Below are 18,588 nucleotides of genomic sequence, written 5' to 3'. Positions count from 1 at the left end.
TAGAACTACTGATCATTACATCCCTGAAATCCTCCTGGATTTGATTTGAGAACAATTAATCTATGTATTCTTTCCTATATTATTTTATCTTAGATCATCAACTTTGCAGAATTATAGGCACGTATGTGTACAGAACCAGCCACTGCAAATGGGCATCTGTATGACGATTAGATATAAAGATGAAATACATATCTTCCAGGCTCACCATCAGACAGCACCAAGAATGGTCATAACTGTTGGAGTTTGAGTTTGAGAATGGCTCTTGGGATCTGCACGACTATGCATCAACAAGATAAAAATGGGATGGAAATTTACCTAATTGGGCAAACTTCTTTGCATTGAAAATCTAATACTGACCATGAATGGTAGAAGAATAAGGAATTGCTGGGGAGGAGAAACGCAACAATCGCTTAACATGGGTAGACTTTGGATTTATTAGAATCTGAAACATGGAGTCCCTAATCTCTAATTCTCTATAAGGTTGCATCTTAGTAAGGGCCTCTCACATGATGGGGCGCTCTTAACCAGTGGATTCAAGATGTTTTGTGGAACAAAAATGATAATATTGGTTTCATTGATTGTAAACTTTAAAATTTTCGTTGGACAATCTTTCAATAGAGACCTTATGAGCAAAATGGCAATAGATGACTAGCCTAGAGGCGTGCTTGTATATCCCATGGATAAATAATTAAAAGTAATAAAAGATAGAGGTGTGCTTTAAGTCAGAGACATCAATCTTAATCATTAAAAAGTGTTGTTGTCTGCCATTTACTGAGATATGGCACAAGTTTTCTAAAATACAAATACTATCCATAAAGTAGCTAGATATAATTAAATTAAAAGTAGGAATATCTATGGATTCCTATAGTTCAAGTGTATAATCAAAAAACAACCAATTACTCAAAAATGATTTTATGCATAATTGCACATAAAATAACAGAAAAATGAACATTTTTCAAATACAAAGTGATTAAATGTTGTAAAAAAGTTACATTCTTCTGACTTTTTTACTGGCTTTTCTGAATAAATTATCCATCCTCCTAATTCAACTCTTGGAATTCTTGCATATTCCATAGTTATTCATACTTGTTTCCTAAACATTATAAACTTCAGCATAGACTTCTGCCAACTGAGGGGTGGCTCAGTTGGTATGTTAGCTGGTTCGCTCCAGCATAGACGCAGATTCATTTCCCGCAACCACTAACTTTGGGGAGGGGGTTATTAGTGGTGTGTATCACCAAATACCAAAAAAAAAACATTATAAACTTCAGAAATGATTGGAAAAAAAATACAAAAACAAACCATTACTCAAAAATGATTTTAAGCATAATTGCACATAAAATATAGTTTATGGATTCCTATAGTTTAAGTGTATAATCAAAATAAACAAACAATTACTCAAAAATGATTTTATGCATAATTGCACATTAAATAACAGAAAAATGAACATTTTTCAAATACAAAGTGATTAAATGTTGTAAAAGTTACATTCTTCTCATCTATTATTGACTTTTTCGAATAAAATACTGGTCCTAATTCAAATATTGGGATTCTTGCATATTCCATAATTATTCATACCTGTTTCGTAAACATTATAAACTTCAGCATAAACTTCTGCCAACTAAGGGGTGGCTCAGTTGGTATGTTAGCTGGTTCGCTCCAGCATAGATGCGGATTCGATTCCCGCAACCACCGACTTTGGGGAGGGTGTTATTAGTAGTGTGTATCACCAAATACCAAAAAAAAAAAAAAACTTTAGAAATGATTGGAAAAAATACCATTTAGGTCAACTTTTCACCTCTATATCTAAGCTCTAAAAAGGGCAGCCCAGTGCACAAGGACCCCACCAATGCGGGATCTGGGGAGGGACAGATGTATACAGCCTTACCCCTACACATACGGAGAGGCTGTTCAGAAGATTTGAACCCTGGTCACCCAGGTCACATTGAAGCAACCCAACCATTGTGCCAAGGCCCACCCTCACCTCTATATCCAATTTCTACCTATGCTTATTTTGGGCTCAGGGACCCCCTCAATCAATTAACAGTGGATCTATTTTTATTCCTGGAAAGCTGTCTATGGTGGGCCCACCCAGTGATTTAAAAGGTGTGCCTAGGTGCACAAGCGATGTGCATTTTAAACTATGCCCCTCACCTAGGTTTGCTCACTCACCAAAGCTCCAGGAACCCCCTATTTGCTAATGTTGTTCATTCATTCATCCTAATAAAATATATTTTTAAAAGATAATTAAAATTATAATCATTTTTAAGGATTAAGAATTTTAAGTCCCTAATATGGACTTGTTTGGGCTTACCTCAAGGGGCTTGTAGAATTAGGAATGAAAGATGTAACATCACATTAACTATTTGAAACAATGCAATTGGGAAAGAAATAAAGAAATTAAAAGTTTGACATGCTTGAATGTGTTTTATATGCTATTTTTTGTTTTATTTTTGCATTATTCACTTTGAACATGTTCTATATGTTATGTTTATATATTTAAATTTGAGCTAATAGAATTTTTTAAAACATTTAGTTTAAAACTAAAGTTTGATTTTTCTAGTTAACACTATTTTTAATAGTTTCCTAATTTATTCATTTTTATTTTTTTAATTTGTTCCTTGTTTCAAAAAGGTGTATGCCTTGCGATTTTAAAACACTGGACCCATCAGTCTGCCACATGGTGACTAAGACGGGTAAGGAAGATGGACTTTGCTAACATAAACAAGGGGCACATGATCACTTGCTTTTAGTTTAGGGAAGTTTGAAACTCAAAAGTGCTGGCCTGTGTCCCAATTCCAAAGTGGGGCCCTATTGTTTTTCTAAATGTTGATGGGTCCACATTGGGAGGTGCCATTTATGACATATTTTGCAATGGAAAAATAGAAAATGTAAAGGGTGAAAAGTGAAAGTGGAATCAGGGTCTGACAACCATACTAAGAGAAACATGACCATTTTTTTTTATTATATGGTATAGAAATAACATTGTTATTCTCAAAAACAATACCCTAACACTCCACTATATTTTATGCAGCAAGAAAAAAGGCAATAATATCTCTAAACAAGAAACATTTGAAATTCTTCAACCATAAAGTAATAATAGTAGTAAATGTTGTTTGACATCAAGGAATCACTGCATATAGTCTAGATAATGTTTGAGATATAATAGAAACTGAGGGATATAGGTGCAAAAGCCCCCTAAAAAAATAATACTGAAATTAAGCACCTATAATTTATGAAGCACAGAAACAAAGCTGTCTAGAAATATTGATGTAAGGCAACTACAGTTGAAGATACCAATCCTGTTAATCAAGCGATGCAGATTTAAGGGTCACTATGCAATTACAGAAAAGTTTAGGTAGACAAACATCGAGTAAACGCATACGTAAATTTGAGAATCTAGGTTCAGAACTAGGAGGTTCTAATGGTTGGATGGATCCCTGTGTTTCAGGTTTCAAATGGCATGAAAACCAAATATTGTGACTGAAACTGAAACTGAGAGAACCAATCTTGTGACTGGAACTATTCATCAAAAAATCTTGTAACTGGAACTAGAATTTAGGGGATTTATAGGGTTCGATGAAGGATAACTAAGTTCTACACTTCTACTTAAGACCCAAAAAAACCAGTACTTGTGTTATTGGCCAAAAGACCCAAAAAATGCCTACACATGTTGAATTTTCAAACTCAATGTCATCATTATTACAGACCACAACTCAACATGGGTTATAACTCAATTGATGATTGTTGGTTGGGCTTATACTACAGCCCAAATATCATAATCCATTAGATTTCAGATCCTCTCACACATCATTCAATTGATTTTGACATGTGAATCCCAAAGTATGTCTTTTCATTTTTTTTTACCAATAACAGTGAATTTTATTAAAGATTGAGAAATTACATAGCTAAGGAGCTAAAGAATCTTAACTCCCTAATACATCAATGTACACCCAAACCGTAAATCAATTACAAAATAGCCCAAAAAATAGATGCCAATGAGTTTGCACTTCTCTTTACCCATGTACAACTAACTTCAATGTCCTTAGTCAGCCACTTAAATTTCCTCTTTTCATTGCTGTAGTTCCAGAGCTTGGAATTGCCCTCTTTTAACCAGTTCACTATAATTTCAGAATCACCTTCTATGATCAATTTCTTAATATGCATGTCTTTGACCCTTTGTACCCCTTCAAGAGCTCCTAGTATTTCAACCCTCAAGGAATCCCCCACCCTAATTGGACTAGAATACATAGCTAACAGATTCCCTTTTTCATCTCCTACCCCAGTAGGCATCCTGTCGTCTCCCTATTCAAGAAACAATATTACTTGGTAGGAATCATCATCATTATCATCTGAGCCTTGTCCCAAGCCCAACTATACAGGGTCAGCTACATGAGTCCTGTTTGGCATGCTGTCCTGCTCGGTACCATATCCATTGTTAAATTATGGGCTCTTAAATAAATCATTACTCGCTACTTCAACCCATGTTCTTTATTATTATTATTATTTTTTTTGAAAGGTAAGAACTTTCATTAAAGGAGGGAAGAAGAGGGAGAGATTCCCTAGCATACAAAGAGAGTTGGAAAAAATCAAAGATAAAACATATTGCATAATGATAACTTCTTTTTGTCCTGCCCCTAGCTCTTCTAGCCCCTTCCAATGTCATCAATACAACGAAGCAATGACTAGTTTTGTCCTCTCTAATCAATGCAATGACTAGTTGGATAGGCTAGGATATGGAATAACAGCCTTTGCTTTCCAAAGAAGAGCGCAACCTTGACTTTTCAATTTGCCCTTTGTTTGATGCAACTCCATACCAACACACCACTGATTGGAAGAAAAAAGAAAGCCCCTCTGCCATTTTTTATTATTTTATGTTTTTTTTCTATTTTATATACCATCATCTAATCATGTTCTATCACAAATGTTTAAACAGCATAAATATAAAAAATGTAAACATATTCTATATTGTTTCAAATAATTAGACATACAAACAAACAAATAAAGTTTTAAAATGACTGTGGTTGACTAAGTTGACAAGTTGTTGATCAACTAGTCGACCTAGCCAATGCTTAGTTGTCCTAGGTAACCCCATCATGAGTATTGACTGACTAGTTAGTGATGCAGTCAGTCTGGCCCTTAACTGATGACTGTTAGATGCTTTGATAACACTGGCCCCTTCAACTTATAATAGATCACTTGTTATTGGAAGAGTGGGAGTAAAATTCTGAAACATTCCTTGTCACTTGGGTAGAAACTGTTATAGACATGCACGCAAGAAACTAAACTTGCCATCTGCATGGTCCCATTATCCACCTTCAATTCAGCTAGGGGTCACCAAAAATCTTCATAATTCTTTTACAAAAGCTGACTCCATTTTCTTCTTTTTTTTTCTTTTAATACCAAATCGAAATTTCATAAAAGAAAAATGGAAGAAAGAAAAGATGATAAGTCATCACTGAGACAACCAAAAAATAATACCACCTTCCCAAGTCCCAACAAACATCAACTCCTCTCAAATAAGACCCACATCACAAATATTACAAGTAAAAGCTGAGACACTCATTTTCCCCTATCAACAAACAAAACCTATCAGAATACTTTTTTTTTCTTCTTTTTGTTTTTTTTTGATAAAAGGCAAAATATATTTGTATTGCTGATATGAGAGAGACTGAAGGAGAAACTCCCAATATAGAGCCTGTGTAAAGTATGGGATATCATAAAACTTCAATAAGTATTCTAGTTACAAAAAATGTAAATCAGTATATATATTAGTAGCTTTAGCCCAAGAGAAGATCTTTCCAACCATATATATATTGTGAATAATCTCATCAGTTTTAGAGAACTTCTTATCAAAGACACTGTTCCTCTCCATCCAAATGGTTCATAAGAAAGCAGCAAGTAACATGAACAAAATGGTCTTCCCATTGCTGGTCAAGCCCTCAATGTGCCAACACTCCAAGAAACCAAGGGTGGTCTGAGGAAGACTAATTCAACTGTAGACTGCTAAGGAGATGAGCCCAGATGCAAATGCTAACAGGGGGAAATGCAGGAAGAGATGGCCGGCTGTCTCTAGGTCAAGATTACAGAATGGACAACTGGCAGAAACAATGGAGATACCCCTCCTGATCAGCTTATCTTTGGTTAGGCATTTGCAAGAGGCTGCAGTCTAGATCATGAAGGGTACCTTATGACATATTACATGCCCAAGCAGATTTATAGGGAAAGGTGGGGCCATCAAGATTGAAGTGGTGCATCATGGACTTAACCAAGAATGTTCCTTTGCTGTCCTACCTCCAAGTTCTGCCACCTTCAGAGTTGGAATTCAGATGGTAGCACTGGAGCTGGCAAAGCAATTCTGCAAGCTTTCTCATTATCCCAGTAAAGGGATTTCTTCTAAATTTGGGTGCCCAAACACCATAGGGACCTGAAGCAGAGAATACTTCAGCAACTATAGCCTCCTTGTTGATGACTATACTGAAGAGGCCTGGACATAATATGCTAGAGATCTGTCTCCACGCCAAGAGTCTAGCCAAAATCTCAGCCAGGTACCATTGTCAAGCTTAAGAGCAATGCCTTGAGGAAAGTGTGACTGGGCTTTCTGAATGCCTTTCCCAATGGATCTGCTGGTGGTGTAGGCTATATGATTAGTGATCCCATCCCCATTTATAAGTCCATACTTGGCTACAATCAATCATCCCCACCAGCTATTTGTTTCAACATTGAACCTCCAAAGCCACTTGCTTAAATGGGCAATGTTAGCATCTTCGATTCTGTATAGCCCTAGCCACCTGATTGCTTGGGAGTGCAGATTCTGACCTAATCCACAAGATGCACCCTCTTGTCATCCTTCCACCCTTTCCAGAAGAACTCCCTTTGCAACTTCTCCAGGCATTAGCAACTTTTGCCAGGGCATGGAATAGTGATAGGAAGTGGCCAGGAAGACTTGATAGAGTGCTCCTGATGAGAGTTAGCTTTTCACTCCACCCTTAAATAGGTAGCTTTCCATACAAGATGAGCATTTCCTGTGACATCTATCACCAGGTCCCAAGGGGAACAGGAGGAGGATTTGGCTCCAAGAGGGAGCCCTAAGTATGTGACTGGCAGATGAGACCTTGCAGCCAAGGACATTTGCAAGGTTTTGTGGGTCAGGAACCTAGCCAACACATATCAAGGAACTCTTATTGAAATTAATTACAAGCTCGGGCACAATCTCAAACCACCTTAGCACTCCCAAAAGATACTGCATGTGAAAGCTGGAGGCTTCAAAGAAGATTAAAGTGTCATCCACAAAGTGTAGAAGACAAGTGCCGGGCGCATTGTTGCATATCTCAAACCCCAAAACATAACCTCCTCCTAAAGCTTTGTTTGTGAGGGTAGCCAGAGCCTTAGTGACACAAATGAAATGAGTGGTTGGGGAAGGGGGGATCTCCCTATCTCAGCTCCCTCGAGCTTTTAAAAATCCAGTTGGAGTGCCATTGAGAAGAATAGAAAATTTAAGAATTGAGACACAAAATTTAATGCAGCTTCTCCACTTGCTACCAAAGTTAATTCTTTTTTTTTATCAATGCCCTTCATGTAAAAACCTACCAAGGCTTTTAGTAAATATGCTTTAACAACTCCCTATCATCTCTTGAAGAAATTCATGTTGAAACAATCATATTTTAGAAACAGTAACATTTCATTGCAAGGAAAAAGGGGGGAAGGGAATGTACAAGCAAAAAACAGACAATAGGCCCTCAGAAGTTACAACAGTAAAGTATTAGCACCATACAAAACAGCCCTGTCCACCCCAGATTTTGCAAGAGCATCAGCTATAGAGTTCAAATCCCTTGGAGTCCATCAAAACAAGCAATTCAAGGAAACAGTAATCTCCTGGATCTCGTCCAGCAAGTGGGAAAACCTCCAAGGCCCCAAAGCAATTCTGGACGCCCAACCAATCACGTTCCTAGAGTCACCTTCAGCCACTAAAGGCTTCGCAAAATAGACATAACTATCCAGAGGTAACCAGAAAGGCTCTGATTTAGGCTTCAGATGCATCTACAGGCCCATCAGGTCTGTTAAAGGCCCAAACCCCCCTGCCATCAGAAGAGAGAATCAAACCACCAATGCCAGATGTCTCCAAAAGGCCATGCACAGATTTTCTGCTGCCATCAAACCTCAATATGTAATCAGTAATCGGCCTTGGAATTAGAGGGAAATTGAAGTGAGGATAGGCAGGAGAAGATCACAAGACATCAAAAAGATTTTTACTCATGTCTCCGTAGGTGATGCCAATGAATTGCTTACAAGGGAGCAAAAAATTCTAGATAAAACTCAGCTTTTAAGATCCTCCACATTAGTAGGTTTATTCTCAAAAATTCTTCTAGTGTTCTTCCCATATGCATACATAAGAGCATGCATGATGACCTTCCAGAAAATCTTTCCCTTAGAACCAAGCTTGCAAGAAGGCCATTGGATGATGATGTCAGCAATGGAGTTAGGGGGAACCCATCTGTAACTGCCACTGTGAAGGTAATCCATAAAGAACTGCCAAAGGCTCCAAGTCCAAACTACACTGCAATTAATGAGGTGACTAATCGGTTCACCATCATTCACGCACATAATGTAAACATGAGGGGACACATAAAGCTAGCTTTTTCTCTTCTTTTGAATGATGTCCCCAGTATTTACACACCCCCAAACAGCCTCCCAGATGGAGACTTTTAGAGGAACCAAGGAGAGGCAAATTCTTCTTATCAGAAAGGATAATCTATCAAGCCAGTAGTGAGATGACAAAAGGACTTACTGGAGAAATTACCTTGAGTAGACCAAATTTGTTAATCATGGTGGAAGGAGGAGAGGAAAACCTCATTAAGAGACAACAAGAGGGCAGGCACCACCAGGGATTGTGAATCTGTGAGGGCTCTCTTAAGTCCTAAAGTGAAAGTTCACTGAGAGTCCACCATGAAGCTCTTGACCATTTCCAAGCTTCTTCAGGAAGACTCCCTGTCCCTGCTTTTCTTCAAAATACTGACACCCTACAAACACAAAACCAACCCCCAACCTTCAATCCCTTTCTAGCTGCACTCCACATCATTACCCTTTCCAATTACCCCCTTTGCAGTTTAATAGATTCCACCCCTTCTCCCTTCCACCTTCAAATAAGAATGATCTTTGCCCCACTTGGACTATTTATTATGTTCTTTAGTTGCAGTTTTAAGGCTTTTAATTGTCTCCTCTAGTTCCATAAACACTTTTCGGACATTTAATTTCTTTCCCAATTCTATTTCTTTATCAATAAATTCTGTTGAATTCCTCTTCTTTCTATCTTAAACGCTTGATTAATTTCCATTATATCATCTCCAGCCTCCTCTCCCCACTGTTTACAACACCTTATCTTCTACATCTTCTGCACAATCTCTAACCAATACAAATACAAAATCAGCAGCTGTAAATTTTCCATATTTTGATTTCTGGAAGCTGTAAATTGTTTGTGGCTCTACCATCCCAACTGTTGTCCATATTTCCCAAAACCAAGTTATCCACATTCACACTGATATTGGAGGGAATAGTAGAGAGAGAAAGGGAGAGAGAGAGAGAGAGAGAGAGTATCAAAGACATTTATCCCAAGTACAGAAACAACTTCTAACAACAAAGAGCCTTAAGTTGCAAACTTGGGAAATGGATAAATTCAAGAAAGACATAATATCATCCTTTCTTGTCCCATCATCTTCAAACTCTGGGATTGGATGGAATTTGAATTTGAGAAGGGCTATTATAGATACAGACCTGAACAGCATTTTGACTCTCCTAGGTCTTCTTGAAAATATTTTCTTGCACCCGCAAAAGAAGACACTAGAATTTGGACCCCCACCCCTTCGGGCTCCTTCTCTTGTGCCTCTTTCTTTAAAGTCTTAACTCAAGCTACTCAGCCAACCAGCCCCATAGGCCTTCATTTCCTTGTCAAAGAGATTTGTGCAAGCCAATTCCTCCTAGGGTTGGGAGTTTTTGTTGGGAATCTTTTCTAGAAAGAATTAACACTAGTCGTTTGCTTCAAAGAAACAGACCCAAGACATGTTTATCCCCTCACTGGTGCATTCTCTGTAAAGCTGATGGGGAGACTGGTTTCCACCTATTGGTTTCATGCCAGTTTGCAAAAATTATTCGGGAATGGGCATTTTCCCTTTTTGAGTGTAGCTGGACCCCCCCCCCCCCCCCTTGAATTTGCAAAGCCTATTTTCTTCTTCCATTTTCAGGTGGCATCTGAAAAGGGGTAGGACTATGTGGAGATGCCTAAGGGCTGTTGTATGCTGGTCATTGTGGGAAGGAAGGAACTCAAGGATTTTTCTCTGAAAAGGAGAGAAGTGCAGAAAACCTGATAGATCTGATTCATATAAGGGTGGTAAAGTGGCTGAAATCTTCAGAGTTGTTCACAGACTTTATAGTGGATAATCTGCTGAGAAAGTGGGGAGAGATTGCTAATTGTACCCAGGTCAAAACAGGTCTGATTTTGTCCTGGACTCCTCCCCCCTCTGGTTTTATAAAACTGAGCTTTGATGGTAGTAGTAGTAGAGGGAACCCTAGGCATTCAGGTATTGGGGGTGTGTTTAGGGATGAGAATGGGACTGTTTCAGCCTTGTTCTCAGGCCCAATTGGGATGGGTGATTCTCTCAGTGCCAAGATCTCTGCAGTCGTGGAAGGTGTCCAAAGAGCAAAGGAAATGAACATTAGGAGACTTGTAATTGAAGGGGATTTGGAGGTGGTAGCAGGGTGGTTAAAAGAAGACAAGACTGGGTTATGGAATTACAGCAATGAAAGGAAAAAGTTCAGGCGGTTGGTTAAGGACATGGAAATTAAGCTCAGCTGGGTGAAGAGATCTGCTAACTCGTTTGCTGATGGGTTAGCTAAGCAAGGGGTGGTTAGGGAATCTATGTTCTAGGCTCAGTTGTAACTCTAGTTTTTTCTTTATGGGGGCTCTCGACTCAGTTGGGGGAGTTAAGAAAGTTTATCTCCCCATCTTTGTAATTAATTATTCTGGTTGATTAATGAAATTGTTGTTATTGATGAAAGAAATCAATAAAAATTGAAGTATCATCTGCATAATGAAGGCACGTGATCAACAGAACATCCTATTTCACCCAAAAGCCTGAAATGGGGCCAAGAGATTCATCCCTGCACAATATCTTGCTGAGGGCCTTTGTAACAAGAACAAAACAAAGAAGGAAGAGAGGGTATCCTTACCTGAGACCTCTAGAGCTCCTAAAAAGTCACCACAAGAACCATTTATCAAAATAGAGGAAGAGGCAGTAAAAATACAGTAATAAATCTAGAAATATAGTTTGCAGCTAAGTTAGGGGTGGAACAACTAATAGTTGAAGAGGATTCCAAGGTAGTAATAAGCTGGTTGCAGAACCCAGAGTCAGTAGTTTGGTGTTTCAGGAATGAAATTAAGAAGTTTAAGATGCTGACAAGAAATATGTATGTAAGAATGCAATGGGTGGGGAGATCAGCAAATGCTATGGCAGATTGTCTAGCCAAGCAAGGGCAAGGGACAGCTAGGGAACTTTCGTATTGGGCACAATTGTAACTTGTTTTTGTTTTCTTCTTTAGTGGGAGAGATCCAACATGCACCTCTCCAAGGGTTGCTTGTATGAGATAATCTTTTCAATCTAATAAAAGGATTTACTTATCAAAAAAAATTCTAGTCTCCCATCAGATTCTCAAAACCATTTGACCCATGACAGCAATCAAAAAGTCCCAAGACATATTGTCATAAATTTTTCTAAATTCCAACTATTTGTTTTTACCTTAGTTTTTGGCTAATAGGAGAACTTTTTGATTAACTTGTCAATATTTTAGGATACACAGTTGCCAAACTTTAAAGGGGCAAAAAGGAAAAGATGCACTTAAGATGCATAAATGCTTAGTCATAGGTACACGTGGCAAATATTACTTTCTCCTGTTGCTCCAGTTCAACTCCTATAATGCCCTCCCAAGTATATGCATCACTGCTTCCTACTATAAACTGAAATATTAATCTTTGCATTATAAAGAATTGAACACAGAAAGTTTCGAAAAAGGAAGGTAAAACCGCAAAAGGTAGAAAATTAGCATCATTTTTATCCCTCTTAAAACTGAATGGATTAACAAAACAGGCAGAAATATAAAACAGACAAGCAACTGTACCTGAACCAGAATAAAAGGCAAAGCTACACCGCCTGTAGGAGTATTTCCTGAGTTGTACAATTGCTCATTCCGTTGAATCAGGTTTTGAAGACCTATGAACTTTGAAAAGGGCAAGGAAAAGTTAGAGAACAACTCTAGATTTCTTGTTGTTACAATATTAAATAGAGTATATAAGCCAACCCAAATAAAAATAAAAAAAGGAGCCTTACTTGATCCTCAAGTTCTTGCAAATAGGCGGCTTTCTTTTCTATCCTGGTTCTCAGTCCAACACGTTCAGCCTGCAGTAATAATATAAAATAGGATATTTTTTTATAATAAAGCATGGACATTCACCAAACAAAAGCTGCACATTTTACACACTATTTTTCTAAAGTTCAAAACATGACAGGTTGGTCAAACCTTTAACTCTTCAATGTCATTTAGGCTAGTGCGAGGCAGACCTTTCCATTGTATCTCCTTTTTATCCTTTGATATAATATCCATTGCCATGAGAACATTCAGGGCATCATATACCCTCCTTCGTATATTTTTTTCATCATATTGTTGCTGTGAACCAAAGAGGCTCAAATAAGAGCTCAAATTTATGATAATACAAGAATCAACATACAAAGGTGCAGACAACCCACATACAAGTATTTGGGAATAGATTCTCTTTTTAGATGCAGATGGAACCCTCCAGCAGACATGGAGAGCTTGTTCAAAACATCTTTTCTCATGCCACCTAAAAAGGAGGATGGAGCCTTATTCTACTAATGCAAGAGATATATACAGAGAGAATGAATTTGTATGTGTTATAAATGATAAATCAAAAAGAAACAAATGAAGGGACACAGCCCTTATTATGTTGAATGTAACAGAAATATAGAGAGGAGAGAATGTGCATGATCACATTAATGTGGAGAGAAGGAAAATTCAAAAAACTGAAGAAACAAGCCCCTATTTCAGTCACAATTAGAAAGACAAAGAGTGTTGATTAATTAATTAAGACATTGGAAATAAAAATAAGAAATGATGGGGCAAGTCCCAGATCTCCCATGCAAAAATATGATGCTTTCTTTAGGTCATAGAAATAGAGGGAACGGTAGAAGAAAATGCCTCTTGTGAAACCTCCAGGAGATAAGAGAGAATATGCATGAATTTGTGTGTGTGTGTGTGTGATAATGATAAAGAGAGAACGTGCATGAATTTGTGAAGAAAAAGGAGGATGGAGACAAGACCTGTTCATGGGCCGGGTCGGGCTTTTAGTCCCTATTAATGAAAATATGCTAGGCCCGAGCCCGAGCCCGAGCCCGGCCCGACCTACGGGCCTATAACTTGGGCCCGAGCCCGAGCCTGATAAAAAGCCCGAAGCCCGACCTAATAAATTTTGCAGAGAGAGAGAGAGAGAGAAAACTCACCGTCGCACTTTGACAGAGATCCCTCATCAGTTTGCAACTTCGCATCTAAGAGAGAGAGAGAGAGAGAAAACTCACCGTCGCACTTTGACAGAGATCCCTCATCAGTTTGCAACTTCGCATCTAAGAGAGAGAGAGAGAGAGAGAAAACTCACCGTCGCACTTTGACAGAGATCCCTCATCAGTTCGCAACTTCGCATCAGAGAGAGAGAGAGAAAGAGAGATAGAGAGAGAGAAAACTCACCGTCGCTGCTGGAGTTATTGTGCCGGTGAACGTTCGCCGCCTCACTGTGGAGTGTGGAGGATGTGGAGGTTGGAGAAGAAGGGTTCGGCTGGAAAAAAGAAGAGGGAAAGAGGCAAAGAGATAATAAAAAAGATGGGGCTATTCGATTAGGGATTTTAGGTCTAGGTTTAGGTCGGGCCGGGCCGGGCTCGAGCCGGGCTATTTTGACAAAACCCGAGCCCGGCTCGAATTTATTGCGAGCCAGGCTTTTTGGCCCGAGTTTAAGCTCGTGGGCCTATAACCATGTTCAAGCCCGTCTGGGGGCCGGGCCACCCGGCCCATGAACAAGTCTAATGGAGACTAATTCTACTAATGCAAGAGAGATACAAAAGGTTTAAAATGTTGGTGACAGTGGAAATATCGGTCTTCCAAATATAGGAAACATGTTGAAAATGTTAGAAATGTCATACATTGATATCGTAAAAATTATAGACATGGTGGAAAGTGGAAACATTGTGAAATATGCAAACATATAGAATGCTATTTTATATAATGATAAAAGATGCATGGGTAGACCCTTTTAAATAATTATCTTGTTCCAAATCACCAAAACTGCATGATACAAGGAGTTCAAGTAAAATTTAAACTCATAGAAACCGCAAATAATTTCAATAGAACAACCAAACAATTTATTATACAATAAAAAGTTAAGATTTAACTTTATAAATTTTGAGCTAGCTCAAAGTGATAATCATGTCCATCAGGTGGGCAGTAACATTGCTAGTCCACATATCTTAAATAATTTTGCCAACTTATGGTATAATACTACCTCTTGTACTCCACATAGCACGGGTAGCTTTCATTGGGGGAATATGTCGATTCTAGTAATATTTCGTGTTGGCACCCATGGAAATGAAAATATTTGTGGGAATATTAGGAAATTTACAGACATTTTAAACGATGGAGATATACAGAGTAAATGTTTGCATGTGATAATGATAAAACAGGAACAAGAAAAACAAACAAATGAAGAAACACAGCCCTTGTTATGTTGAATGTAACAGAAATATAAAGAGGAGAGAACATGCATAAGCATGTTAACGTGGAGATAAGGAAACAAAATGAAGAAGCAGGGCCCCTATTTCAGTCACAATTAGAAATATAAAGAGTAGTTATTAAATGATTAAAAAGATAAAATAAAAATAAGAAATGAAGGGGAAAGGTCCCTGATCTCCCAGACAAAAATATGGTGCTTTCTTTTGGTCATAGAAATAGAGAGAAAGGTAGAAGAAAATGCCTCTTGTAAAACTAGTCAAGGCTAAAATATAATGAACATACTACTTTCCCTTTCATTACTGTGGTTCACCCTAAACCCATTTTATAGCTCTCTAAATAGAAAGTTGGCCCTTTATGATGCCCTTTAACACCCTTCACCTTATTTATACAATATGGCAACAGTTGTGCAGTACACTTAAAATCAGCAAACCTCATACACTAAAAATACCTGGGCAAAGCACAAAGCAATCCCAAAAAAAGTGCTTCATCACCTAGGTGTTGCCTTCACAACTACAACATACACACACAAAAACACGTATTTCTTTCAATCTCTTTGTATCAGTGTGTGTGCTATGTATTCTTCTTTTTTAATAACATATAGATATACAAAAAGAACAAGAGAAGCTCCATTCTCAAACAAAACTAGTAACTAACAACACCATTGCTGTAAGAGAAAGCCCTCACTACTCCTCTCCTAGCATGATTTTATCAGCTTTAGAGTCAAATCTCCAGGAATCCAAGAGATAATAGTAGGAAAGGAATTGAAAATATCCAGGAATTGAAAATGTTCTAATCTCATTTAGATGGTGCATCAATCTCCATGGCCATGAATCCATCCTATTACCCTACCTAATTATTTTAATAGTAAACAAAAGATTAATTAAAAGAAAAAAAAGTAGACTTAGAGATACAAGTAATAAGAAATTACCTGAAAACAGGAAAATAAAAAAACAAGCTCATCTAAAATCCTCTCAAGACTTCAATACCACTGAACAAAGATAAGAACTCGAATAGGGAATCTAACTGCATTAATGGAATCACAGAAAATTGATGAAGTCGGGGATTAAACATGTTTTGCAATTCTTGAACCAACGAGTAATGCCAACCATTCAGTTTTAACTAGATATGAGGTTCAAAATTTCGATACGTATCAGGCCGTATCAGCTGACACATATCACACCGTGGGCTTCCCGATATGCCCCTACAGGGTGTGTTTCGGGGTCTAACCCGGCAAGAGGGTTGACAGGCCTTAAACCGACCTCTCTGAACCAGGTTGGAAAAAAAAACTAAAAAAAGGGATGCGAGAGTTGATACAGTCCGATACGCCCAACTGGCGTATTGAACTGTATTGATGTTTTGAACCTTGACAACATATGCATCCTCAATACGACCACAAAAGTACCAAAACAGAGAAATATTGAGATCTTTGAAGACCTTTCCAGTCCCAGATGGACCTGGATTACCAAGAAAGCTGCCATCAGGATTAAGTCTGATCTGTGTGTCCATCTTTGGAGGGACGGAAATCCTTGGTAGAGAAATGCAAGGGGTTGAACAGACTACAGAGAATCTCTGTTTGACTTCTTTGAGGATCATCGAGTGAAATTGCCTTTGAATTCCTTGGTTGTCAATGGTCAAGAATCGACCAGAAAAAGAGCTTATAGATTCATTGTTGCAAAAGGCTGTCTCTGCTAAACATCCAAACAGCCAGATTTCTCTCTTTTTTTATTATAAAGGCAAACAAGGTTTCTCTCTTTGTTCCTAATTGTAAAGTGTTTCATTCCTTGAATACAATTTTCTGCTCATCCTTTAGTGGACAGCGAATTGTCTACTTGCTTCCACATTTCATTCTTCATTCTCATTGAAGATTTTGAGTTTTTATGTCTTTTCTATTAGTATTGAAAGCAGGTGTATTTTTGTAGTTTTACCTTTATTTCTAGACTATAAATATCAGTGAAAGGGATTCAATGCCCATCCTTTCTCCCCTCCTCAAAAATGGTGTTTTCTACTCTTTTCTTCTTCCTCTTCCTTCTTCGAAACCCACATTATTTACCCTAAATCAAAGAAACTAAATCAATTTGGCATCAGAGCCAGGTTTTGTTGCATTTTCCTCTCTTGTTTTCAAGTTGAAGCCAATGAAGGTCTAGGATTAGTAACCCACATAGATCTTGCAATGAATCAGCAGCTCTTGGTGGCTCATACTGAGTGGAAAGAGACAATGGATCTTGAAATGGACGCTCTCTTAAATAATCAAACAAAAGAGGCTGTTGACTTAAATACTTTACCTTACAGTTTCAAAAAAAAAATGTTGACTTACCTAAAGACAAAGAACATGTTGGGTGCAAATGGATCTTCATAGTAAAATATAAAACAGATGGTTTGATTGAAGGCATAAGGCTTGGTTGGTTGCAAAACAACACAAAAAGACTTAGAATGCAGAATACCTGGAGAAAACTTGATTTTTCTTATTGGTAACTGCAACTTTTTATTAATATGAGCAAAAGAATGTATACAATCAAACAAGTGCCTTTGGATCCCAATATTAGACTAGCATAAGCCACCTAACCTTTCAGTACATATAACATATAATTAACTAAGATGCCCCTCAACCCAAAAAAATAAAAAAGGTTAGTTCCTGGTCACTCCTTGTTTGGATGGTGCATCAGCCAAAATTTTGGCAAATCTCAAAGTCCATGTGAAGGTTGGCATGTTTCCCTTGCCAGCCATCTTGCCTCTCTTAAAGCATGTGGATATTTGGATATTGCCATGGACCTTGACTATTATTCTTGAACCAGTGCACAAGTACCTTATATTTCTACAGTTGAGAGGTCTACTTAACTTCAACCCTTGCCAAACATTCACTAGCTCTGTTATTATTGAGTCTCAAAGATCAATGGCTTATTCATCAAAAAAAAGGGGAAATTCCTGATCAGTACCTTGTACTTTGGCTCAAGTGACAATTTGGTCCCTGAACTTTAAAATGCGACAATTCAGTACCCGAACTTTCAAAATGTGACAATCCAGTACCCGAACTTTCAAAATGTGACAATCCAGTACCCGAACTTTCAAAATGTGACAATCCAGTACCTGCCGTTAACCAGTCCATTAATCAGCCGTTAAATGGCATTTGAAAAGTCAAAAATGCCCTAAGAATGCCATCTAATGGAGTCCCAAATTCTAGATTCTTCTAAACAGTCACCAACTTTTTTGAATAGAAGAGGCTAGGATTTGGGACTATTCAGTTTTTTGTCAACGTTTGGATGGTTGATAAAGAGAATTAGATGGCATTCGAAGGGCATTTTTGACTTTTCAAATGTCACTTAACGGCTGATTAACGGACTGGTTAATGCCAGGTACTGGATTGTCACATTTTGAAAGCTAGGGTACTGGATTGTCACATTTTGAAAGCTCGGGTACTGGATTGTCACATTTTGACAGTTCGGGTACTGGATTGTCGCATTTTAAAGTTCGGGGACCAAATTGTCACTCGAGCCAAAGTACAAAGTACTGATTGGGAATTTTCCCAAAAAAGTCCCATGGTTGTTCCCAGAACCCCATCTATATCTGATTTCAATTCTTGGGATTCCCAATGCTGCAGCCAACAAGATTTAATTTTATGACATCAGTATTCAGTTATATCCACTCCATTACAGCTGCTCTACTTGTCATTGAAGAATGTGCTACAAATACAATATACCACCCTCTAATGATGTCATCAACCATGAAGTCAACAAGAGTTTTTTTTTTTTT

The 18,588-nt window shown here is 38.0% G+C and overlaps 1 protein-coding gene across 8 annotated transcripts in view; it reads right to left on the bottom strand.

Moving 5' to 3' along the window:
* Positions 1-18,588, bottom strand: part of LOC104595106 (transcription factor-like protein DPB) — a 43,398-nt gene that overhangs the window by 4,167 nt on the left and 20,643 nt on the right. For 6 of the 8 annotated variants that reach the window (XM_088897514.1, XM_088897513.1, XM_088897517.1 and 3 more), the window contains 6 exons: positions 13,807-13,894; positions 13,566-13,685; positions 12,795-12,889; positions 12,568-12,714; positions 12,378-12,446; positions 12,169-12,267 (listed from right to left, as the gene is read on the bottom strand). In XM_088897514.1, coding sequence (XP_088753640.1) covers positions 12,169-12,267; positions 12,378-12,446; positions 12,568-12,714; positions 12,795-12,889; positions 13,566-13,685; positions 13,807-13,894 — 618 coding nt within the window. The remainder of the gene's footprint in view (positions 1-12,168; positions 12,268-12,377; positions 12,447-12,567; positions 12,715-12,794; positions 12,890-13,565; positions 13,686-13,806; positions 13,895-18,588) is intronic. The other 2 variants (XM_088897518.1, XM_010255689.3) reach the window with 1 other exon arrangement.

This window comes from Nelumbo nucifera, chromosome 2 (assembly GCF_055504915.1).
Source record: "Nelumbo nucifera cultivar China Antique chromosome 2, China Antique-T2T, whole genome shotgun sequence".
NCBI lineage: Eukaryota > Viridiplantae > Streptophyta > Magnoliopsida > Proteales > Nelumbonaceae > Nelumbo > Nelumbo nucifera.
This window is presented reverse-complemented; position numbering and strand designations above follow the sequence as displayed.